The sequence below is a fragment of the Plutella xylostella genome, chromosome 18 (genome assembly GCF_932276165.1).
Source record: "Plutella xylostella chromosome 18, ilPluXylo3.1, whole genome shotgun sequence".
Taxonomy (NCBI): Eukaryota; Metazoa; Arthropoda; class Insecta; order Lepidoptera; family Plutellidae; genus Plutella; species Plutella xylostella.
The window spans coordinates 9548342-9575214 of NC_063998.1; the positions used below are offsets into that span (position 1 = coordinate 9548342).

The 26873-nt window shown below is 35.7% G+C and overlaps 1 protein-coding gene across 1 annotated transcript in view; it reads right to left on the reverse strand.

Annotated features, from left to right (window-relative positions):
• Positions 1–10425: 10425 nt before the first annotated feature.
• LOC105388075 (breast cancer metastasis-suppressor 1-like protein) overlaps positions 10426–26873 on the reverse strand; it is a 91249-nt gene continuing 74801 nt past the window's right edge. The window contains exons 4-5 of the mRNA XM_011558918.3: positions 11641–11775; positions 10426–11225 (exon numbers count right to left, since the gene is read on the reverse strand). Coding sequence (XP_011557220.1) covers positions 11136–11225; positions 11641–11775 — 225 coding nt within the window. The 3' untranslated portion in view covers positions 10426–11135. The remainder of the gene's footprint in view (positions 11226–11640; positions 11776–26873) is intronic.

Sequence of the window (26873 nt, forward strand, 5' to 3'; positions counted from 1 at the left end):
CAAAGACAGATTTGAATACCACCTCGTAACATATCCTGTATACTTACCTATTTATTTATTTTATTTTAATTATTTATTTATTTAAGGATCACCAACAGATGGTACACATTACATAAAAAAAACACTTTAATTAATAGCATTAACAATAGATGTTTCAGGTCAGGTGACCATCAACTTATAGGTAACCACAACTTACAATGATAGCAACATCAAATAATATAAGATATCAAATCAAAGATTAGTTAAGTAGGTACAACAAATACAACCTACATAGTGGACAGAGAAGCGTGCTTCTTAAAGTCCAACATTAAATGATAGAATAGAACGATAGTAGTAGAATGAGGAAGGCCGAGGATAAAATGTTGGACGATCCTAGGAAGATGTTTATAATGTTGAATTTTTATGCTAAGTACCTAATTACTATTTTTAAATCGTGCCAGCAACTGAAAAAGCGTGTAAGTCGTGAAAACGGAAGTGGATCCTAACTAATTGTTTAATATAGTATTTAATTGATCTGTTATACAATATTTATTAAAGGACAAATCCGTTAAAAAACCATAATCAGTCGGTATTTTATTTTTGAAATATGTGTAAAAGTATGTAGGTAAATAGCAAAATCGCACTCTTTGATGTCAGGACTTTATAGTTTGACTGTATAACCTACGCTTGGTAGCTAGGTAATTCTATAAAAAAAACATCGTTATTTTCTCATTGATGCAATATATGACATCGATGAGATTGGATGGTATTTATTTTAACTTTTGCTGAAAATAAATACAATTATTTTTCCGCACAGTGCACACTATCCAAGGAAATTTTACGAGAAAATAACGAATATGTATAAGTACTTGTATAGTACTTAACACACATACCTACTTAAATGCAGTAGTCTAAAGAAAGCTTATTAGTTCTGAAAAAAATACCAACAACGCGAACGGTACTTTAATAAATGAAGAAAATACTTAATAATTATCCTTTAACATTTTACTGAGCGTAGCAGTTTCAGTAAGTACGGCGACCTAAGTGTCAATGGTTCTATGTGATTGTGAACCAAGCCATAGATGTTTACTCCATCCTACGCATAGATGTTTCTGATCAAATTTAACTATTCAAAGATCATATAAACCTTACACTGACGAGCAATTAAAAAGTTCCACTTACAAAATAGCGACACCAAATGACCCCAATTTTAAAATAATTTTATTTAGAATTTGATCAAAATATTTACTTTTTTAGTTGGTAACATTCTGATGCGCTGGTGTACTTAGGTGCTTCAATTTTGCAGATGGCGTTAGGTGCTAATGTGACTGGAACTTTTCCATTGCTCGAGGGTGTATTTTTTACGAGTAGATAGAACCTAACCGTTTTTATAAATAATGAAAGTTGTTATTTGCAGGATGACGAGTTGTGGTACCTATAATCTAAACAAGTTTTTTTTTTGGGGTGTTTTCAAATTCAATATTTTTCAAAATATTTATTTGTTATTGTTGTTTTTTTTTGAGAATTTTCAAAAGTCGTACCTAATGCTTTAGTTGTTCAGATTGACCCCTGAGTCAAGGGGCAACCACATAGTAAGTAAGTATAACCCTAAGGTAAATACTGCCTTCCTAAGCTTGGACCTTTTCTCAACACGCTGGCAAAAATTAGGTACGCTCAGTTTTTTTTGCTATTTCTGTTAATTAACACAAACCAAGCCAAACTAATAGGAAATAAAAATAAACTGAGATAAGAAAGTGTATAGGTACCTACAATCCGTAACGTAACAAAACTAAAATTTCAACGGTGGTTTCAATGGTGGGTTTGTTTGTAGCCGTTGCGTTGTAGACTTTTCATAGCCATGTGTCAACTGGGAATACGTTAGGCGATTTTAGGGTTCTGTAGCAAAATGTAAAAAAGTGAGAACATGTCGGTGAGAAGCACTAGAGATGAAAGTGCCACTATCAGATTAGTTTGTCAGCTGACTACGGATTTTTAAATTTACGAAAACGAAAAAGGTTTAGGTTTTCGTCTGTCTTTTCGATACATTATCAAAAGCTTGATGATGATCGGAAAATATAAAATCTGTACTAGACGTGCAGGTTGCGCCGACACATCGTTTCAGTTGTTTTCGATAGGTAGGCTTCTTTCATGCACCAAGTGAACACTAAGTTTCAGTTACTCTATCTACCGATGACTGGTAGTCTTTTTCATACTATTTTGACACATTCAAAGTTACAACCTGTGGTACCGCCCCCAGACTATGGAGCATTTACTCTCCTGTCCTCTGTGCCCTTCCACCTGCACTCGCGAAGACCTACTCCAGTATGCTATCAAAGTTGCTTTTTTTTGGCCTAGACAAATTCACTGACACGAAAGAAGCACCTGTCAAAATCGTATAAAAGTAACTACTAGTCATCGTTGGATAGAGTTATTAAAACTGGCAGTAAAACACGCATTGGGCTCGATATCGTAGGCCACAGGTAAACGCTTAAATACAATTTTCGACAAATATTTTATATTTTTTATCTACTCATCAACCTTATAATGCTTCTCATATTTTTCGGTGGGGTTTGAAAGTAAATTTGCAATGAATTTGTTAGTGTGACAATTTAAAGTTAAACCCACGAGTTAAACCCTTGTGGGTTGACATGACATTACTATCAGACTCAGGTAGTTATATTATTATTGTATAGGTCCCCATGCCCCTTTCATAAACGTTTGCTGGTATTACAATTACCTAAGTAACTACCTGACATAAATTCAAATTCAAATTCAAATGGTTTAATCGACGTAAAATTTTACAATTATTTGTCGATAGTCATCTACCACCATTTCACAAAGGCCCCGTCATTGAGAAGGAAAGAAATGGCGAAAGAAACTCCTCGAGCATCTTTTCAACTTTTTCCTTATAATCTATTACAATTTTTACTTATATCTAGTACCTACAATTTTACTTAAGTACCTATATCCATTTCATTTTTCAATAGCCTTAGCTGAGGTGGACAAGACCACGCGTTTTTGTCGTTTAAATAATCATTTATACTATAGTAAGCTTTACTACATAATGTAGCTTTAAACAACATACGAATTTGTATTAAAATACCGTTGCTATTACCCGTCTATCCTAGGTATACACCTAATTACAATTAAATAAGTGCTTTTTGTCATCACATAATTTATAAATACTTATAGCTTCAGTTACAGATTTAAGTACTTACCTATACCTACCTATTTAAAGAAAAACACCCCTATTGGGTGTTTAACATTTATTTATAAAAAAGAACCACGGATATAATAACTTATTTATTAGTTAAGCAAGTTAAAAGGGCGTTTTAGCTATTCGAAGGCCACTCAACCTCACTAATCGATAATATATTTGAGGAAGTTTCAGACTTTTATGCTCTAATGAAACCTGGAACCGCTATTTATAAACATTTATAATATAATCCTGGGAATGAACCCTGAACCTTGTATGTAAGTTAAAAATACAATCACCAGCAATGAAAAAGTTCCAGTAACATAGCACTAAATTACTCCTAAACGAAAAGGCTAGCTTAATGACGTCGTTTGCAATTTTGAAATAACCAACTAAAAACAAAAATATTATTATTGTGTTCAAATTTTAATTTAAGGGTAGCTTGCACCAAAAAGTTAATCACAGTATAATGTCAGAGCAAGAGTTCATAGTTTTTTTTTATTAACTTATAGGTGCAAGCCATCCTAAATGTTTAAAAAGATTGGTTCCAGTTGGTTTCGGAATTCCTTGCATGGAACTTTTTCATTGCTTGCGAGTGTAAAAGACACAATTAAATTATTCCCCAGTAATTTTAATGTTTACTGGTTCTTTACATAAATACATACATACACTTATTATTAATACATACCTGTTTTGACGAGCAGCGGAAAACAGCATTGTTCCAATAATATAATTGTGTTTACAGTAAAGTGCGACCGCTTCGACCTCCACTGAAAACTGTAACTTCAGAGGTCGTTTCAAGGACATCGAGGTCACATCTACACGTAAACACTATGGGGATTTTTACATAATAACTAATACCTAAGCAAATAAGATTACAGAATAGTATAGCTCGTTTCAGCAAAGATAATTCTAAAAATTAATTTTCTTTTCTTGTATAGTTTCTCTCCTCTGAGGTAGTCTGGAAGAAATTACTCTTAGTAATAAGGTCGCCATTTGTACAGTCTGTGTTGTACATTTCCTTTTGTAATTTCTGTTTGTGTGTGCAATAAAAAAAATATCTATAATTTCTGTGAGGTTATGGAGACTGTGAGGACGCGCCCAATCAAAGCCAAGTATGATGTTAGAATGACATTTATTGGTAGGGGAAAGTGTTGCCACACTACAAGACATGAGTGTTACGGTTTAAGAGATATCCCATCCTTACTTCCTTCCTAATATTATAAATGTGAAAGTAACTGTGTCTGTCTGTCTGTTACTCTTTCACGCCAAAACTACTGAATGGATTTGAATGAAATTTGGTATACATACGGTCTAGACCCTGGGAAAGAACATACGCTACTTTTTATCACAGAATTCCCACGGGTAAACTTTTTAAGGCGAAGCAATGCACGCGGGAACAGCTAGTAATGAATAAGTATAGATTTTGTCTAAGTATAGATTTTATTGTATGATTCGTATCCAATAATTACTAACTGACACAGATTTCCGAGTAGTATTTATGCGTGATTAATCAGGAATTATGTTAGCTAAAACGAGTGCAGAAACAGCTATTGTAAATTCATTATAGCTTTAATAACGACAACGACATGGTGCTGCGGTTAGTGACTCTCACTGCAATGCAGAAGGTCGTGGGTCCGAACACAGAATATTTGTTCTACGGTCTTGGGTGTTAAATGTTTTGAGTTGTGTGATATCTTCACACCCGTCTGCCAAGCGGAGATTATGGCAATGGAGATACTTACCCTATTTTATACTGTTCTCTCGAATGGAACCTTTGTGCCTATCCCCAAGGTCTAAACTGCCTCCCTAAGCTTGTACCATTTCCCACCACGCTTGTCCACTGCGGGTTGGTGGGTGCACATATCTAGATGTGCTAAATCTAGATATGCAGGCTTCCTCACGATGTTTTCCTTCACCGTAAGACGATATTAATACAAATTGTACTTAAAATTAAAAGAGCTCATTAGTATATGCCAGCGCCGGGATTCGAACCCGCATATCTAGCGTGGGAAGATGGCGCTTCCCCGACTGAGCTACCACCGCTCTGAACCACTACTATGGTATTATAATGTCATGTATAGTAAATTATGATATGTTGAGTGTTTGTGTTTGCGTTCCCTACAAACCGTGCCCTACACCCACCGTAGCGGTCGTAGCAAGGTTGGCTAATGCTAAGGATACACGGCGACACCAGACACAAGACACTCAGTACTGTAAAATAAACCTACCTACTACTACATCATATAAAATGTACTCTTATGTGGCTGGCAAGTCCGAACTTCGTCTTGAACACCCTGTCACATAAGAGCACATAACAGAGTGTAGCAAGAGTCGCTGTTGTTGGATACGACGAAGAGGACATCATCATCATAAAATGTATCATGTATGAGACTTACCTAGGTAGGTGTTTTACATGGCATGGCATGCAAGTGTGTTTTAATCGTATATTTCACGTATATACACGATTGGACAAATTTTCAATAATGTGATGACTTAGATACAAAGTTGGTACAATAATCTTACTCTCCAGAAAACAGAGTAGAATTGAATCTATCTTCCACGGAATGTTGGCGATTTAACTAGGTACTCTGTAGTTTTAATTTTCTATAACATCGCCAAAGATATTTAATGATGAACTTTTTTACAGTAGTTTATTACGATATGACGCTAGTTATGTAAAGACAAAAACAGAGGTCAACCGACTGAACATGAAACTTCCTTTTTCGTCGTCACTGATAAAATTCAATCCTGTAGAAAATTATAATAAACTAAAGTATAAAGAGACTTTCGACAAAGATAACTTCAAAGATAGAAAAAAACACAAAAAAATATGGATGGCCAACAACATTATTCATTGTAGGTAATTTCTGACGCTAATATGGTGCGTTTTACTCTTCTTCAATACATTTTAACAGAACTTAAGTATATAATAATTATTACTGTTAAATTCAATACATTTCTAAACAGAAAACCGTTGTGAAAACAAGTTAGCGATAGGTACACAGACTAACAGCAAAAAAACTCCGCTCTTTTACCCGTTGTAAAGTTAGCAGAGTCGGATTTCGGAGCTATCTCAAAGCTCGTTCAAGAATAAGTTCATATCAGATTTGTCTAAGCAGATTCTACAATATACACGAGACAAGACAAGTGTGAGCTAAAAATACAGAGGCGGGTTCAGTAGTAGTCGTGACGGAGGAAAGTGCTTCCGAAATAGATTTGCCCTCCGCCTCCACCCACGGGAAACATGCAGACATGACAAATTTCAGCTTTAGTTGTTGTTGATAGGTCAGGATAATTTTATAAATTAGAAAAACTTTTGGTGCATTGTAGGTATCGAGTTAAAGGCACAAAAATGACGCCAATTTCTGAAAAGTTTAATTTATGATTTGTTTTAGAACACAACATTGATTTTTTTATTGATAATTTCCTCAATATTGCAGACGGCGTCACTAAGCTAGCCTTTTTCCGTTTAGGAGTAATTTTGTGTTATTGTTACTGGAACTTTTTCATTGCTCGCGAGGGTATTATGCCGGGCTGCAACGACGTGCTTTCGTGTTTGATATATTTGTTTAACTCTAGCAGGATATATTTGTTTTCTAACTAAATCATCCCAGCGTTCGCCTGCGGGGAGGGAAAGTAACACATGTTATCAGACCCTTTAGCTTGAATTTTCATCGTGAACGTGAAGTAAAATTAATCGAGTAATTTTGTATGAAAATATGAACAGCGCCGTATTAAAATTCATGCTAAGGGGTCTGTTTGTAAACACAAAAACACGTCGCTACGGTTCCGTCTTTAGATGTATTCTCAGCAATTATTGTAGACATAGACTCGCTCGAGAGGAGAGCTAAATAAAATACCTATAACCTTTATATAAATCATTCACGACAGTTTCGATGGATAGAAAATAAACAGCTTTTATATATTTTTGAAGTTGTACATAAGTCCATTGAGTCTGTTCCACTAATTCAAGAGTTCTTAGTCGGTGCTATTTATCAGTATTTTTTTTTTAAATAATGCAATATCTTTATTTTTGCAGTGAAGGTAAACATCTTGATAACTATGAATAATTCTGAATGTGCATTGTTCTAAAAAATAAATGGTTCTTCTTCTTAGTGTGTATGTGTGCGTATATTGTAAAAAAAATTGGTTTAGGTTTTATCATCGTGGTGAATTAGCTAGTCGGAAAAGCGTCAGTCGCTGCCTCCCCAAATGATACGTCACTCGGGGAGGCTGCTTTCGTGCATCCTACAAATACATTGATACGGCAGTTATAAATGGAAGTATTTGAAGTTGCTAGAAATTATTATTGTAAAGGTAGACTCACCCAATACATGCAGTGTAGGAGGTCCGCTGGTGGCCGTGACTGCATCATGATGAAGTTTGAAGACATTTGTTGGTGGAGAGGAAAAATGCAAGCTGGGCCAGACCAAATCCGAAATGAAATTTTAAATTGTGTTAACTGCCTATAAATAAAATCAAAACCTGACCAAAATTATGAGAAATTATATACAGGTCGATGTTATGAATCTCTACTTTTATGATAAACAGAACAATACTTTTTCAATATCGACATCGACAAATCTGTTTACCAAAATCTGGTTGAATATTTTTTTATAAAAGTTACAATCTGTCAAATTCGTATGAAAGTAAATGCTTGTCACCAGACTATTGAAAGTATGAATTAAGCATATTATTAATTTGTTTTTACAGTTATTAAAATTGAAATTTTAGGAGAAAGTTTTAGTTTTTTACAGAACTTTATAAAATGCCAGGGAAGGACTGTAGAAGTATAAGGCTAATGTTACTAAAATAAATGAAAAAATAAAGCTGTAATTACTGAGAAACGTTTATTAACTTGTATTAAAAATCACAAAAACTGACGGTATTTTCAGTGTCCTTATTCCTTACACAATTGAATGTAATCTTAAATCTTTACAATAAAAATACATAATTTTTATCAACTATACAGCATGATGCAAAAAGGGTATAAGCCGAAACCTGTGCACTGTGCAGCATGTTTAATCTAAGCCCGGAAATAAAATGAAAATGTATAAAATTCGCGAAAAAAATTATCTCCATAGCAAAAAAGTCCTATGACGAACAAAGTTTCGATAGAAAATGTTTTTAAGGTTTCGGCTTAGTATGTCCTTTTTGCAACACTCTGTATAAGTATTCAGCATAAAGTACGTAGGTAGGTACCCATCATTCTTATTTATTAATTTAAAAGTTATAAGTAATTCTATTTTTACATGCCATGGGTCTCGTGGGTGTTTATATAATAAGAAAACAACTTTACTAATAAGTCCACCTTTCTTTAAGTGATGGACCGCAAAAATGTACCTAAATGAAATAAGTGGTTGGTGTATCGACTTTAGACTTTATTTAATTTAATAAACTAGGTAATTACCTACTCTAAATAAATAGTTAAAAAAACTAAAACGCGAATATCAAATCAGTGCTAATTTAAATTAATCAGTCGAAAACATAAAGGTGCCGATTGGCGGAGGAGGATGATATAAGGTTGTAGCAGACGGCGGCGGTGACGTGTCGCAACGTCTATACTGTATGGTGGCGACCGAATAGTGTAGTGGTTAATGACCCTGACTGCTATGCTGCAGCCCCTGGGAAGGGTTCAAATCCTGGCCATTTGTTTAAAGACAGATCTGATATTTGTACTTACTCGGATCTTGGTTGTTAATATGTGGATGGATCTTTGTATCTGTGTCGTTATATCTGCTATCCGATACCCATATTACAGGCTCTGCCTAGCTTGGGGTCGGATGGCCGTGTGTAAAATGTACCCACATATAATTTTATATTATATGATTTAAAATAAACCAGACCGCCGCCAATTTGAAGACTGTATAAGTGAAGAATTTTAAAGCCAAATAATGTAAAAGCATTTTTTTTTCAATTTAATTACAAGTACTTACTAAGATTACAAACAATATAAATTAAGACCTAGACAAGGTCATGTATTAGATAAAACAATTCTATGGATCCGCTTTCGCTTACGATCTCCATATTTTTTGAAAAATACAGTACTGAACTTACATAGCGTTACTGAAAGCTCACAAAAATCCCGAATTGTAACTAAATTAACACATAAAATGATTAATATTATTATAAACATAATATATCTTCCCACCTGCTATTACAATATGAATACATAACTATTACACCAATATCTAAATACATTAGAGACAAAAATATATGTAAGAATAAATACGATATTAGGACGAGGATTAGTTACGATAATTTTGAATTTACAATAGTTTTCAGTAAAGGTAAGCAAGCGTCTATACAATGTGTTTTTTTTCGAACCCGACAAACTTTAAGGGTGTATTCAACGAGTGATTTCATCGAGAAAATACCCCCATATGTGGGGTCAAATCTCAATATTCTAGAAATGGCGGCCATTTTATATAAATCGGTATCGTACGTATCGCACCAAACGGATTGTCATAAATGTGTGGAGAAACGGCACTTATGACACAGAATAATAACTAGTACCTGTTATGTATGAATTTCTATGCAAAAAATGCTGAAGCGTCCCTTGCGTTGTGTACGATGCTGAAAGGTGGATGCTTACCTTAAAGCGGCGTTAACACGATATGCTTGGTCTATGCTCGGTCCTAGCCCGCTCGTATGAAACACATACACATACATATGCACTCACGACTGTAATCCCCGAAGTGGTAGTCAGAGGTGGCTCACAAGCGAGCCACCCACTTATCGCAGCACATTTGTACTCACGTCATAGGTTGCGAACCATATCGCCGTTTTATGAAACTATGAAAATATAGCATAATCGGATTCCGCTATTTAGCTGCCGTTGCGTAGATCGCTTGTATAGCGCATCAGTAACTTATAGTAAAAACGCCGCCACTACCGCTTAACTGTTTTTTTTAACTATTACATTAGCTTCAAGTTATGTCCCTCGGATGTGTAAACTTAATAGTTGTCGGAATACAATAATAATAGTTATTTTCCGAGCTATCTACAGCGGGGAGGAGACAAATCAATACCAACATTACAGAAGGGTATCGGCTCTTATTTCACGGCGAGTTTAAAAATAATGCTCAGTAGAAATAGCGAGGGGAGGGTTGTAAAGCACATTACAAACATATTTGGATATTGGTAACGATTCTGAAGCTACTAATTTTAAATTTAGCTATGTTAAAACGCAAAATTATTTGTACGATATACTACTTTTTAAATTGCTGCTTAATTCATTTTTTTAGGTTTCAATTAGGTACTATAGTAAAAAAATGGCCCTTCAGAATCTATCCATTGGCCAGTTTCAGAAGAAATATACATATTATTAAGTTTGTTACCCAATGCCTATTTTATACCTAACATAATATTATAATTATTTCTTTACAATTAAGGCTCTTAACTATTAAACCTTCCCTTACGGAGTTGCTGAGTTTTCATAATCTGGTTAAAACACATCTTACATATCGGCACAGCATTTATCAATGTTTATTTTATATTTCGCACTCTTAGTAATATTTACATAGATATTTACCTATACCTTATAATAAATATTTTATAAATGTTTGCACCTGAAAAACATATTATGAAGGGGAGCGGGATGTTCTTGGCACTCTATTATTTAGCCGAGAGGTAAGATGTGTAGCCAGCCGGCAGCCTAACGTAAACTTCTGAACACGTTAAGGCTTACAAATAAACACGATACGACCACGTGACGTCAAATCGTGTTTAAGAGTGTTTTTAATATCGTGCAAATTCAATCACGCACGCGGGATTTCGCTGCACGCGTGACACCCGCAAGTGTTCTTTTCATACAAGTATTTATTGTAATGCGTGGAATATGCACGCGTGACGCGGGAGAATGGCGCGCAATCCGCGTGCGTGATCAAATCCGCACGACATTAAAAACACCCCTATGATCCAGCCTTTATAGCGCGTTGGTGAACTTGGTGGACTATCAGTCGATGAGTTTCCGGATGAGTCGCCAGTCGTCCATGATGTCGGCGTCGGGCAGCATGTACACCACGTAGGGGGGGGACACCGCCACCTGCGGGGGGAGGGAGTGGTGAGAAACTTCATCATCATCACCGTCGTCTTAGCGTATCGTTGAGGAACACTTTCTTTCTGTATGAGTACGACCTTAGGGACACAGGTGTAAGGGCACGCGTGGCACGATATGAGTTGGACCCACTGCTGCAATATGACGGCGACATTCTAGATCTAGAGGGAGCATTAAGCCGCAATCTATAAGATACACACAGTGCCTATGAAATCAAAATATTTTTGCTTATCTATGATTATCATTAAGGAAAGCTAAAGATCGCATCCAGTGGCGTGCTTTGGGAGAGGCCTACGTCCAGTAATGGACTGCTATAGGCTAATGAATAATAATGAATAATAATCGCAGTTTTGGCTTCGCATGTCCAGTTCCAATGCAAGCTGACTGTCTGTTTCAAGGTTACCTGTCTTCTCCTGCGCCGACGCGGGCAGTCCACGTCGCTGGCCCACAGCTCGACCGCCTGGCGCTCCTCCTCCAGCCGCCGGATCTTCTCCAGGATCTCCTCCTTGATGCTCTCGAACGTCAGCCAGCGCTCGCTCTGCGGACAACGGGAGACGGTGGATAAAAGAGGGGAGAGAGAATTTTAGGGCTTGAACACAAAACTGCGATGGGACGTCGCATCGTAAAATGTGCGACAGTTTTTCAGGTCAAAATGCTTGATTACTATCCCAGTGTTTTGCAACGCGACGTCACATCGCAGTTTTGTATACAAGCCATTATAGGTCACGTAGCTGTTCCTACGAGTTTACCTTTACAGATTTTTACATGGGAATTCCGGGATAAAAAATAACAGCCTATATTTGTTTAGTAGTGTTTATGTGAAATAGTAGAACTAGCGAAAGTTTATTTTTGAGTTCTGTCTTTTGGGGCTTTGGGGCCACGGTCGGAGATACCGAGGAAGACCTAAAACCAGATGGATAGACGTAGTGCAAAAATACCTACGACACTGCCAAGTCTCTGAAGACGACGTTGGAGACAGGGCGAAGTGGGGAGAGAAAACGAGGAAGGCAGACCCCACCACCATATGGGACACATAGCCTGAAAGAGAGAGAGAGAGAGAGTCTTTTGGGGCTTTATTGAAATATGTTTATTAATTTATTCCAATCCTGTGCCGTTATTGACATAATTTTATTCAACAGCTCCTTTATTTATTGATCGTGAAACAAATTAGAACATAGAAAAAGGCAATGCATAAGAACGTCCAACAAATTAAAAACACCCCAATGACATGCCCCTTTACCATTTTAGGTGTTGTTTGAATATAGGCAAAGACTAGATCGGCTAAGCGTCGACTGAGTTACTGTCGATAGTATAAAAGTAATACTTAGGTAAGTGTTGGTGGTTTCATAACTTATTTATGGTGGGTTGCACCATTTAACTTTAACTATTACAAACGTCAAATCCCTTGACGAGAGAGATCAATCTTCAAGAGATTTGACGTTTGTAATAGTTAAAGTTAAATGGTGCAACCCACCCTTAGTGTTAAATAGAAACATAATGTAAGTACTTGAATTATACGTTTGCTGCCAATAACTTTTAAAGGTGTAATCAACCGGTGTTATATGTTTAATTTTATGATAAAAGTGTGATTGCATAAAAGTTACTTTGCTTTAAAATTGTAATTAAGATTTTGAAAAACCAAAACAATAGTACTAGTTTATTGCTGAAACAAGCTAGGTATACATAGAAAATAGTCGCAATTTATAGCTGCTCCAAACAATTTTTTTTACGCTTAGTGAAAGAAGTGGTTTTAAGGTATTACCATACGCTCATTTCCTTCCAACCAAAACTTCAGACAAAATATCAAAGTTCGCGTATTCCTAGAACTATTCAGAGGTAACACAAAGAGCGTGGTGGAGCTCGGAACAAATACTCGGTCGGGGAACTAATCTCGAGGCTCGAGCTGGGAGGCTCACACAAACCGGTTCCAGTCAATTACAGCCACCGGCGGGCTATTCCAAATCCTTGACGCTGCAGCGAGCGCTTTCATAAGGCATGACGCAAATGGGTTGCTAATGTATAATGACTATACAGTCAGGGGCCCTATCGCGAAGTCAAAACGTAGTAACATTTACAAAGTATTTTTGTATCCGAAATCATTGTAAAAAATTGTTCGCGATAGGTTATTAGCTTTGTACGTAGCGTAGTATAAATGATTTTTGCTTGTAAGTAAGTAAGTTTGACAATGACCAAGGTGCAAAAGTGTATAGCTATCGGCAACTATCAGGTAAACGGCCCGCTGGTAGAATTCGTTGAACCAAAGTTATTCAGAATGAGCTGAGTCACCCCCTTACAGCACTGTAAATTTCCAAAACTACGCTGAAAAGGGGAAATCATATGCAGATATTCACCAATTCCGTTTTTTCAAAATTATTGTTTAAATTGGTCATAATTGAGAATTTTGAGCTTAAAATATATATTATATGGAATATTTAGAATGGCAAAACGATGCAGAATCGGACTAATCAGGCCGCACCTGCCTCGCCACTTGAAAACGATTTGTAATAACGTTTACGTACTAGGACTACTAGGTATCTTACAGGCAGAGGCATTGCAATCTGTCTTCTGTATAAGTACCTAACTCGGTCGGGAATCGAACCTGGCGCCTTCAGCACTGCGCAATCTACTTGCTACTAATACAAATATACACTCACGGGCAAAAGAGAGAAACTCCACTGAGAAAAGCACTAAATTACTCCTAAATGGAAAAGGCTAGCTTAATAACGCCTTCTGCAACATTAAAGTACATTTAACAGAGCATCAGGATATTTCCAACTAAACGCGATATTTTGTAAAAAAATTATATTAGATTTTTTTTTTAAATGGGTCATTCATTTGATGTTGGATTTTTGTGAGTGGAACGTTTTCATTGCCCGTGAGTGTAAAAGGCCAATGTTTATAACTAACACTTGTTAGTCTTGAAGTACCTAAACTAAACTACTAAATAGATTTTGCTGAAATTTGGTAAGCATGAAGCTATCCTGGATTAATGTATAGGCTACTTTTAGGCGAAGTGAAGCTTTATTCTTTTTTTGCCACGTTAAAAGTACCTAATACTTATTTTAAAATTTAAATCATCATAACTTATCGTTTACTGAGTCAGCGGTCCCATGTCCTGTCTTATTGTTTATAATGGTTGTTTAATTATGACTATCCGATGACGTAAAAAAAAATGATATGTACCTGTGTATAATTATGATGTATTTATACTCAGGTGCCTACCTGTTTCTTTTTTAGAAAACTTTAAAATTGTTACAACGAGTTCAGAACGCCTGCGCCCGCTTCTGTTTCTGTATTCGTCCACGTGCACATGTAACACCGTTCCTGAATAAATCAAATTTACTTAAGATAGCTGCTAGGCAGAGGTTGCATCTTGCTACAATGCTATTTGGTATTGTAAAGTATCAGACTCCGGATTACTTGTACAAAAAAATCGATTGGTCACGCAATCACCATTCTATCAATACTAGAGGTTCCAATTATCTGATGCTTACCCCCGCTCATAAGTCAGCTTCATACCGACGTAGTTTTAAATACTTAGCTAGCAAGATTTACAATAATCTTCCGCCACCAATCCGTGATCTCAAATCCGTCTCATCATTTAGGAGTCGGTATAAAATGTTTTTACTAAATAGGCAAAAACAAAATCAGTAATAAGCAGTTATATATATCACACACACACACACGCACACACACATACACACAAACACACACACACACACTCACACACACACACACACACACATTTCATTATACATTACATATTTCCTGTCTTTCAGCTGGCCTTACAACTATACATAAATAACAGAGTACTCACAAGCATAGTTATGTACATATGAGTAAGCATTTGTTTATGCACTGTTGTATACTATATACCATTTATTTCAAAGTTTAACAGACACATTTATTCTTTCTTCCTATATATTGTTTACAACGTATTTAAAGATCCGTTAAAATTAATAAAATTTTATATGCTAATTATGGAGCATGCACTTAGAATAGACCTACTTATAATATGTACTTACGCCACATAGGTACCCTTTAAGAACTGGTTCTGGCAGAATTATCAGCGCTATATATATATACACACTTATATATGTAGCACATGCTGAGTCTGAACCATTTCGCTATCACTGTGCACGACATGGAGATTGGCAACCATAAAATATTGTTTATTTATTTAATGTATAAGCTGTGTACCTACCTAATTTGTATTGTTATTTGATTTTCCATGTTGTGTATTCTTGAAGGCGAATAAACTATTTCTTTCTTTCTTTCTTTCTTTTCTTTCTTTTTGGTACCTAAGTAGGTAGTTTTTCTTATTTCATTACTTGGTACCTAAGTAATTTATTACTATTAGGGTTCACAATCTACATAATCGTATATAAAATATTCGTATATAGCTTTTATATATCACTAGCTGTCCCCGCGCGCTTCGCTTCGCCTTAAAAAGTTTTCCCGTGGGAATTCCGGGATAAAAAGTAGCCTATGTTCTTTCCCAGGGTCTAGACCGTATGTATACCAAATTTCATTCAAATCCGTTCAGTAGTTTTGGCGTGAAAGAGTAACAGACAGACAGACAGACAGACAGACAGACACAGTTACTTTCGCATTTATAATATTAGTTAGGATGTATAATAATTAAGTAATTGCTTGCTTATTATTTAATAATTATACACGATACACAAATTCTGAATAACCCATTGATGGCATGCAGAGGCGTGCGTAGGATTCAACTTGTGACATGTTACATGATAAAATTAGAATACAAAACGTTTATTTCTTTTCACTTTACGTTACTTTCAGTATGTAAAGCGTTTGCTAATTCGAAGTACTCTTTTAAATTGGTTGTAGGTTGTAGAGGAAGGCATTTGTAGTCGACTGAACCCTATAATTAATGACTTATCCGAAACTCAGCCATTTCGAAGGTGAAGTATTTTTGGTTTTAGTCAAAATTGCAATTTTCAGACATTGTGTTACCGGCCCTTTAAATAAATAAATAAAATCCTCATGTAAACCATTTAATGGTGTACTAAACGGATAAGATCTCTCATTTCATCCGACAGGTGGTGGGTTCAAATCCTGCCATGTAAGTACCAATGAATTATTTCTTACGGTGAAGAAAAACCAATCCGCAGTAGATCAGCTTGGTGGGAAAAGCTCCAAGCTTAGGAAGTCAGTTTACATTTTCAGGGGGTATGCAAAGATTCCATTCTAGAGAGCACGTAAATGCGGGGTACTAAGTATCTAACTCACCCGCAGAGAACGGAATATAAAAGAACTAAGCTACAATTTCGTGCAAGTATTTTACTTTAAACCTAATAATTTCATTTAAGTAGTAATACCTACCATATTAAACTCATAAAATACAATTTTAATCTCCCGTAAATTTTAAACTCTCCACAAATAACCTCAATACTCCAACAATTAATTCTAGCTCCAACGCCCAACAGTGAAACTCTTTCAAGCCTATAGACTACGTGACCGCGCGGCGCGCGCGCATAAAACAAGATGGCCGCCGCCGCGCTTCCGGGAAGCCGCGAGGTGAGCGAGGTCGCACGGTCGATGAAATGCAAGCGCGCTTCACACCGCTCGTACGCAGTCGTATGCGAACTCATTCAAGGATTCGTAATGTAATGTATGAATGTGCAATGTGAGGGCTTGGCGGGGACTGAAGTTTTTTGTTTTATGTGCTGCATATTTGTTGCTTTAGTTAACTTTAGTATATGCCATTACATTGGTAAACCCATGAAAAATGCGTGTAGTTAAATCGGACTTATGTAATGAAGTAGTAGTAGTAAGTAGATAACAAGAAAAGTAAGTTGTTTGCCGTGTATAAAATAAAACAGAGAGGTAAAGCCTATCTTTTTATGTAAAAAACTGAAACTTATTAGATTGTATACTTTTTAATTATACTCATTTGACAAGCACGTATAATAAATTGTAATAAAAAACGTTTTTTCTGAAGAATTCATTGGTGCATGAACGAGAGGAGGAAATATTATCCGTACCGTCAGATCCGATCACGGCCAGTTTTTCAAAGAGTCAATCTGGATTGAATTTTCCATGGCAGAAACTTAGACTTCATGACCTCAAAAGCTCCAATGTACCTTTTCGGTATTTAAGAAAATTATTATACAGTTGATGTCAGGTTAAGTGCTAATTTCACCATTCTCGGTTAGAGCATAACCAGGGAGTAGTGGTTTACTTTTGACACATCTGTCATGAATTTTATATGGAGATGACGTTTAATTTATAAATCAGTCCCTGTCGGTTAGATAACCGAGAATGGAGAAATTGGCACTTAGTCTTAGGATAGGATTTGACGATTAATATTCCAAAGACAAAGTTTCTGCTACATGGTACATTACATACTAATAAAAGCTAAAACTAGATTCAATGAAAGCTCAGGTATGAAGTGGTCTTCTTCTTTTTAGCGTGTCGAAGACAAACACTGGAGTTGGTCTTGGTTGGTCATTAGGGTTAAAGTATTAACGACACAGAGATTAGCATAATTTGCTGACTTTCTGGATTGCACAGGACGTATACTGTATACTGCATTTTGTCATGCTTGGCAAGAAAAGTCCATCTCTGTTAAAGAACAATTAGCTGTTTCACAGAAAGGGACAAAACACTTTAATAGCTTATTAACTTACTAGCAAAACCGGTTACCGCAATAAAAAAATATATTTTAGTTAGAGTTTATTTAAAAAAAAAAAAACACGCACTCACGCCTTGTACTAATGTACTCCCTTGAGGGGTAGGCAGAGGTGCATTGCTGCATCCACTTTTCGCCAGAGTGTTATGTTAGTCCCAATGTAATAGGGGGCGGGCCTATTGCCATTTTACGGGCACATCCAAGACCCGAGAACAAATATCTGTGTTTAAACAAATATCTGCCCCAGCCGGGAATCGAACCCGGGACCATCGGCTCAGTAGTCAGGGTCACTAACCACTACGCTATTCGGTCGTCGTTAGAGTTTATTTGTTTAATAATATTTTGATTTTAATAGACACACTAATATGGTTTACCTTAGAAGCCATGTATGAAAAAATGAACTATAGCTATATTTATGTATGAAGTACCTGTACATATATATGGGTACAGTTGATACCTCAGGGAGGCACCTTTCGTGCACCTATGAAGTCAACATGGTAAAGGGAAAATCCTTTCATTGTTCTAAACTTGTAGGTAAGTCATCGGCGGTTCTGGTTTATTTATTATCCGTTTAGCATGCAAATGAATTTCTGATTATTATGCTAATTTCATAGCCATCCCGCACTCGCTACGAAAATTAATTATAAGAATTTAAATTAAGTTCTTAGAACTATGTATAAAAGGATTTGTGTCTAGATTTTATTGAGTTGAAAGAAACTGTATGTTTTGCCACAGTGCCGGTAGTGGTACGGTAGTAGAATCCTTGTACAGAGTGGATGTTACTCAGTAGTAAAACGTATAAAAGCTTAAAATAATACATTTCCCATTCGACGTAAAATTATTTGTCGATTGTCAAAACGACCACCACAATCATAACTAAACTTAATCCTAACTAGTTTTATAAATGCGAAAGTAACTGTGTCTGTCTGTTACTCTTTCACGTCATAACTACAGAACGGATTTGAATGAAATTTGGAATACATATGGTCTAGACCCGTTTTATCCCAGAATTCCCACGGGAAAACTTTTTAAAGCGAAGCGAAGCTCGCGGGAACAGCTAGTAATTCATAAAGGCTTATGCTGTTGACCTAACTGACTAATACATACTTACTACAATTTCATGGACCGTAACATAAATTAAGTTACAACATAATTATGTACGTGTCAGACATGTGGTACCGTATGTATTTTGAATATTGCCTATATAACACAGAACTTTAGATGACTAGAAGATCATATCTTTTGGATGTGTGCCCAAGGATTGTAAAAAACTGTGCCAAAACGAATCATAGACAATATGTTGCTGACACAGTGAAGTGTGTTTCATTTCATGACATTGCTAAATATTTAGTGGTGGATAATAAATCAAGATAAAAAGCTCTCCACTGAAACAGAAAAAAAAACTTTTAGGGTCTAATTATAAGCTTTTCCCGAAATTCCCACGGGAACTTTAAGGTGGAATGATGCTCGCTAAAGATACGAGTCCTAACCCATATTTCGAATGGTGTCATAGATATACAGACATGGTTCTACCTTTTTTGGCATAAGATTTATTTGCCTAATCTCGTATTGCATAGTAACGTTTGGTCAAAGTCTCGTTACGCCGAAAATCGTATGGCATAAATCTCGTTTAGTAAAAAGTTATTTCACATAACATTGTTTAGCCTAATAATGGTATGGCCAAATCTTGAATAGCCTAACAATGCTATGGCATAGGTTTATACAAAGTAATAATATTCGTTTGGCTTTAACTTTGACGGAGCGTCTCCCTACATAGCGCAAACTGGTGCCTTGTATTGTTTCCGCTGTTTGGAAAACGCTCCGCTTTGGTTTTGATGAACATGTGCACCTAACACGCTCCTCCTCGCTTTGCTCGTCGTCGCACCTATTTTTAGGTTTCGATCTCATGGGGTTTGTAATAATTATATTGATCGTTAACTTTCGATTTTTTGATCATACAATATCGTGATTTTCGGGATGTAGGAGAAAAATACCACAATTTGTACATTTACTACATACTTAGTATATTATTTATTAAGATAACATTAGGAGAAACAAGATTATACATAGGTATAGACGAACATAAATTTGAGCAAACGAAACTTAGTTGTTTAAAGATTGTGCCTAAAGAGTTTTAGACGAAACGAGCCTTATGCCACATAAGTCTTGGCAAAGTGATGGTTCGGCCAAAAAAGTTTAGACCATACGAGTTATGCGAAATGAGTTTTGGTCAATAAAGATTATGCGAGATGAGCGGAACCCGTTCGATAAATTTATGGTCAAATCGATAAAACTTTAACTTGTATTTTATTCATGTAAATTTTGCTGTGTCTTTGCATTTTGTGTATGCTGTGTTTTGTATACTTATCTAACCTAGGATTCCGTACCTTAAAAGGAAAAAAGGAATCATTATAGGTCTGTCTGTTTGCCACCACTCTTTTGCATATAGAAAAATTAAATATTTTTGGGAGTACCTACCAACCCATACACGTAAAGTAAGAATGAATATTATTTTTCCCGTTGTTTCGATGGTGTGAGGTATCGTTGAATAGGTCTTTTTAGTGTGCCCCCCCCCCCTGCTGGCTATTTCTTGATTATTATTTTTAATCCTCTATTGCACAAATATAAAAAATAAATGGTTTGTTCCAAAAATATGAAAAAATCACGGATGTCGTAGGTACATATAACGAAATTAAAAGGAAATCTATCTCAAAGTAAGTAGACACTTGTACGGAACTCTAAGTGCGCGAGTCCAACTCGCACTTGGCCGGTTTTTATAGTTTGGATACATTGAAACATTTGAACGCCCTACGGCATAGCATAGAAAAACGCTGTAAAAACCAATCAATACCTACCTGTTTTATTAAAATGATTTGAATGCACAAAACCAGTTAGGTACCTGATTTGTCTGTGAAATCAGAGTTCATGCTTAATCGGCTGTTAATTACTTAAGAGATACTATGTTACGCACTGCAGATTACTACTTAAATAGTTACTAGGTAGGTAACCCATACGTACAAAATAAGGCAGAGCGTCCGCTATTATGTTGTATAGCAGCGCTGAAAACCGCAGCCAATAGGTATGGCAATGGACAACATTTCAAAAAACTAAAGCAGTTATAAATCGAAAACAATTTCGAGATTTAGCTCTAAAGGCCACAAAAAAAATGATTTTGTATTTTTTGGATGTATCATTTTCGAGAAAATCTGAAAATAGTAAAAAAGTGCTGATGACGTCATGCATCAGGTGCGATGCATTTTGATGATCAAAGCCTATAGATTTAAAAACAAAGTAACTGTCACTTTCATTTTTGAATGACGTTGACGTTTTATCGTGACGTTGTTGTTTATTTGGGTCATTTTCATAAATTCTGATCTGACACTTTCTGACTATTTTTTTATTATTTAAATAAAATGGTTAGTACGTATTAAGAGATGACCTCTATATAATGTGTCCCAGAGCATGCCATCGCCTACACAGCTGAAAAAATGCTTCTGCTTATTTTTTTACATGATACTACTTCATAAATATCAATGTCATTTGAAAATGACCAATTTGTTGGTTGGCATGTAAACAAAGTTTAAATGTCACTTGTCAGTGTCATTTATGTTTTTTTTGGAGACTTACCCCCTTATTCATAGAAAAGTTACAATACGTTTTAACTAATAAACTGTTTTGTCCCTCTCTGTCAAAGAACAAATTGTTCTTTGTCGGAGTGGTATTGTAACTTTTCTATGAATAAGGGGGTAAGGCAATAGACAAAAATAAAAATTGAGCCTAATATGTGACGCCACTTCCGGTTTTAAAATAATTAACTTTAAAGTTAAAAATAACATGCAAAAATTAATCTATATACAAAATAATAAAAAAATACGGGTCCTCTAATTTTCTATAAACTTTCCGAATAGGTAATAAAAATATAGGGTAAAGAAAATGAAATGTTGTCCATTCAATCTACGTACAGTCAGATAGGCTGTATTGTATACCCTATTTTTTACAAACACTAATATCTTAATTAAATTGTCTGCACATTTTATGTATAAGGATCAACTAGTTTGCGATGGTGATATGCAATTTATATTTTTAAAACCGCACAATAGCACTCATGCACTCTTTACGATTTTTTGTTGGTTCAAGATAACATTTCTTAGCGGATACCTACGTCATATAAAGAACAATCCTTGCAAGTTTCGGCAGGATACTTCCAGTAGTTTAGGCTGTGTGTTGATTCTCAGTCAATCATTCAGATTTAAAATTTTATAACTTTAGAAGATGACTCAAATGCATACAACTTGGACAGGTACTCCTACATACTAAATTGCCCATTCTCCGAAAGTTATTGACCAAAAGTTTGGTTCAGAATGACCAGCTGAGTCACCACACCCTTTTTTCGAACTCTGTAGAGTCTGGTAAAAGATGGGAAATATTTTTTTCTTTAACAAAAGAGTACGTATCAGAAATGACACAGAAAAAGTGTTACCCTAATTAATTCATTTTGCTGTTGGCACTAGCTTCTTTTGCAAAGTTTGCTATGTCGGACTCTAGCTATAGTATACAATTCAGAGCGTACGTGATGCATGGATCTAACGTAAAAGCTTTTTCTGAGCAACTTTAATTCTACGACTTTAGAAGAAGAAAAACACAAATTTCCAAAAGTCGTAGCACAAAACTCGCTCAGTACCTACGAGCCTCTGTATCACCTCCTATCATTTCACCCATACTTTTATAAACCCCCTGTACATGACACAGTGTGTTGCAATTTGCGGGCTGAGTCAGGTGCTGACGTCAGCGCTGAGGCTGACTGAAACAATACGCGGATGCCCCCGGCGGCGGCGGCGGCAGCGGGTGACTCACTTGCCTCTTGTACTTATTGATTCCCTGGTAATAAATAGCTGGGGCAATTCGCAGAATAAGAGAATACGGATGATTAGGAGGCGATCTTACGTCAGTCTGTTTCATATTAAGTACATAAGACAAAAAGATCCCGACGAATTGAGATCCTCCTCCTTTTTTTGAAGTTGGTTAAAAGGTCTAAAGGTATGATGACAACAAATATAATATGATGCTACTTACACATCAATATGATATTAGCTAATAAGATGTAACTTTCTGGAAATAAATCAAATCAAATCAAATCAATCAAATCAAATCCATTTATTTGTTAACATAGGTACAATTAAAATGCTGTTGGGTGTTTATGTTTAAGTCCTCTATGTTATGCCTAATTGGCGTACAAAATTTTATGTTGGTGGTAGCATGCATGCATTAAGTTAAAACTATTTATTATACAAATAAGTCAGATACTTTCAGCTTACATTCTATAAATATATTAAATTATTTACAATGTCAATGAGAATAAATTAATTTAAATTACGGAAATTGTCATCAATGAGGTCATATTAATTGGTACACACTTAATAATAATATTACAGTTTGTCATTAAAAAACTCATTTAAAGAATAATATGTTTTATCAATAAGACATTTTTTCAGTTCCTTTTTAAAGCTCTGGAGAGTGAGGTCTTTGATTGTGCTCGGAATTTTATTGTATATTTTTGACGCCATACCAAGTAAACTATTTGTTAGTAAGGATGTCTTATATTTGACACTGACAAGTCTTTTTCTGTTTCTAAGATTGCGACTATGTATTTGACCTGCATTTTTAAACAGTTCGGGGTTGGTTTTTACAAAAAGAGCCACTTCATAGATATATATGCATGGAAATGAAAGCAGTGACAATCTTTTAAAATGATCCCTACAGCTATCTATTGACTTGATGCCACACATTGCCCTGATACAGCGTTTCTGTGATTTAAAGATCTGTTCTCTTTTGGTGCAGTTTCCCCAGAATATTACGCCGTAGTGCAATATCGATGCTACTAAGCCATGATAAGCTGTGACAACAGCATTCTTGTCGACAATTTTACTAAGTTTGTAAAGAGCGTAGGATGATTTACTCAATCTTTTACAAATCGTATCAGCTTGTTCATTCCATGTCAGTTTATTGTCTATTATTAATCCAATTAAAGAAATGATTAAATTATGAATAGTGACCAATTTATAGACATATCAACACAAGAGCTAGACGTGAAGAAAGGGTGACCGCATTGGTTATTATCAGACTTCAGATAGACTTCTATAGTACCTAAATTCGCAAAAAAAAACATTGGGTTTTTCATAAAATCTTTGTAGGTCACGTGAGTTTTTACTGTAAGGATTTTTATATTTTTACTCTTATATGCAAAATTTCTACAGTAGTACAGCTTAGCTTTAAATGAGTTGCGTAGCTCGTGGTAATAATTAAGAAAAAAAATTATAGGATTTTTAAATTCTAAGGTGCTTAGCTTTAAAAAACTCTAAGAGGCACAGCACATACTCGTCCTAAGAACACTTGGCGATCCTGAAACGCTCATATGTTAGTAATAAAACATCGTGAGGAAACCTGCATTAGACCGGAGGTGGCGTAATGGATAAGGCCTCGTCCTATCAATCGAGAGGCCGTGGGTTCAAATCCTGGCCTGTACCAATGAATTCTTTCAATCGTGTTTTCAATTAAGGAGTTAAGGCCCTGTTTCACAATGTCTGATTAGTGACTACCTGTGAGATAAAATACATGCTGTCACTGTCAAAAAAATAATAACAGAGTGACAGCATGTATTTTATCTTACAGGTAGCCACTAATCAGACATTGTGAAACAGGGGCTAAGTGCAATAATACCACGTGCTCTTATACGGTTATGGAAAACATCGTGAGGAAACCTGCACATCTAGATTCAAGATCCTAAGTGCATTGTACTTATTCCAAAACGGCGATATGGTTCGCAACCTATCGTATAATAAACGATATACGTGAGTACAAAATGTGCTGCGAAAAGTGGGTGGCTCGCTTGTGAGCCACCTCTGGCTACCCCTTCGGGGATTACAGTCGTTAGTGCAACCTGCATAACTAGATCTACAGTCCAACTATAAAGTCCTTACAATAAAGAGTGCGATTTTGCAAAGACTTACTTATGTTTATAAATATTTTAAAAATAAAATGTCTATTGATAATGGCTTTTAGCGGATTTATGCTTTAATCAATATAAAAAATCGATTAAATACTCTCTAATAATTAGTTCGGATCCACTTCCGTTTTCAGGACTTTATAGTTTTACTCTAGATATAATTATGTGAACCCACCAACCCGCAGTGGACCAACGTGGTGGGAAATGGTCCAAGCTTAGGAAGGCATTTTAAACCTAGGGGACTATAGGATATTCACACAGTGTTCCATTCGAGAGAGCCAGGTGCAGGTACTTTGACGTAGATAATAGAATAGTAGTATCGCTTTAAACGCGGATGATACAAAGTTTATTGAAACAAAAAACTTTATAAATCTCATATCTACTTACCGTAGCAATCAGAGCTTCGACGTGGCTTCGCCAGTAGATAGGTATTATGTCCGACTCTGTCTTACTGCAGATCACCGCGGCAAGGGCAGACAATGTCGTTATGAGTGTTGTGTGACTCAGAAACAACTGTGATCTACTTATCTGCATCTTATTATTCTTACCTCTATTATAAAAACTTATAACACTCCCGAGCAATGAAAAAGTTTCACTTACAAAACGGCACCAATTTAACCCAATTTTTAAACATTCAATTTAGTATTAAGTAGTACTATGTTTATATTTTGAAAATAAATTTATCCCCATTTAGTATTTGATCAAAATATTAACGTTTTTAGTTGGTAGGTACTGTCTTGATGCGCTGTTAAATGTACTGTTGCAGAAGGCGTCATTGCCTAGCCTTTTAATTTTAGAGTAATATTGTGCTATTATCACTGGAACTTCTTGATTGCGCACGAGTGTATTATGTGTATGTTCATATAAACAAATTATTATCTGAAAAGCAAAGAAAAACACAAATTTTCAAAAGTCACCCCTTTAAGGGTCTTGAGGAATTGAATTTTGAGGGTCTACAGCCTGTTGGGAGGACGAGATCTTATTCGTTACGCCATCACAGCTAAATAATTTATCACCACATTCAAATGTTGTTGCTATGAATAGAATATTGCACCAAATAAATATTTTTTATAGTCTCGAAGACGAAGAGTTTCTGGACAGAACTACTCAATAATTCATTATTTGTACTCACGTACCCTTATATTATAGCCTGTTGTAATTACTATGCCTGTGTATGTACATATATTACTCCGTTCTAATTAATAATTTGCATGCTATGTATGTGTATTGGCTAAACATGAGGTCTGTCAATTTAATAAAACACCAATGTATACCATGTTTTATGCAAATAAATGATCTAACCAATATTAAAGTTTTTAAAAGAACCTTAGTATATCAGTAAACTGAAGTTGCATTATCAATTAATTATTTCTAAACTTTACATTAAACACTAAAATAACATAACTTGTTAATAAGGTAAACATAATTATGTTGACATTAAAGATAATAGCATCGACCCAAATTCAATAAGTTATCTAAACCTTATAGCAGCACATGGCCTTTTGCCCGGCCATACATATCCAACTAGGGAGAATAACTGTATTGACCATGCTATGATCAAATCAACGCTTCCAACAGTAACAATAGTTACGGATACACCGCTAACAGATCACTCAGCCGTTATGACTATGTTTACTCTCAAAAAGAAAATAATTATTTCAAGCAATGCTATATTTCATAAAGTAGACTACGAAGCCATCACTAATGAACTACATTGCAAAGACCTCGATGCCATACTAAAATCTTCCGATCCTAATTGGTGTGCCGAACAGCTTATCACTCTATTTAACAATGCTATAATGAGAAATACCCTTAATGTTATAATACCAAGACGTATGCGCTGTATAAAGCCATGGATTACAATTGGCCTAATACGATGCATCAAAAATCGCGATCGGATGCACCTTAAATCCAAAAACGAGCCTAACAATAAAATACTCAAAATTACTTACAATAGGTATAAAAACTATTGTAA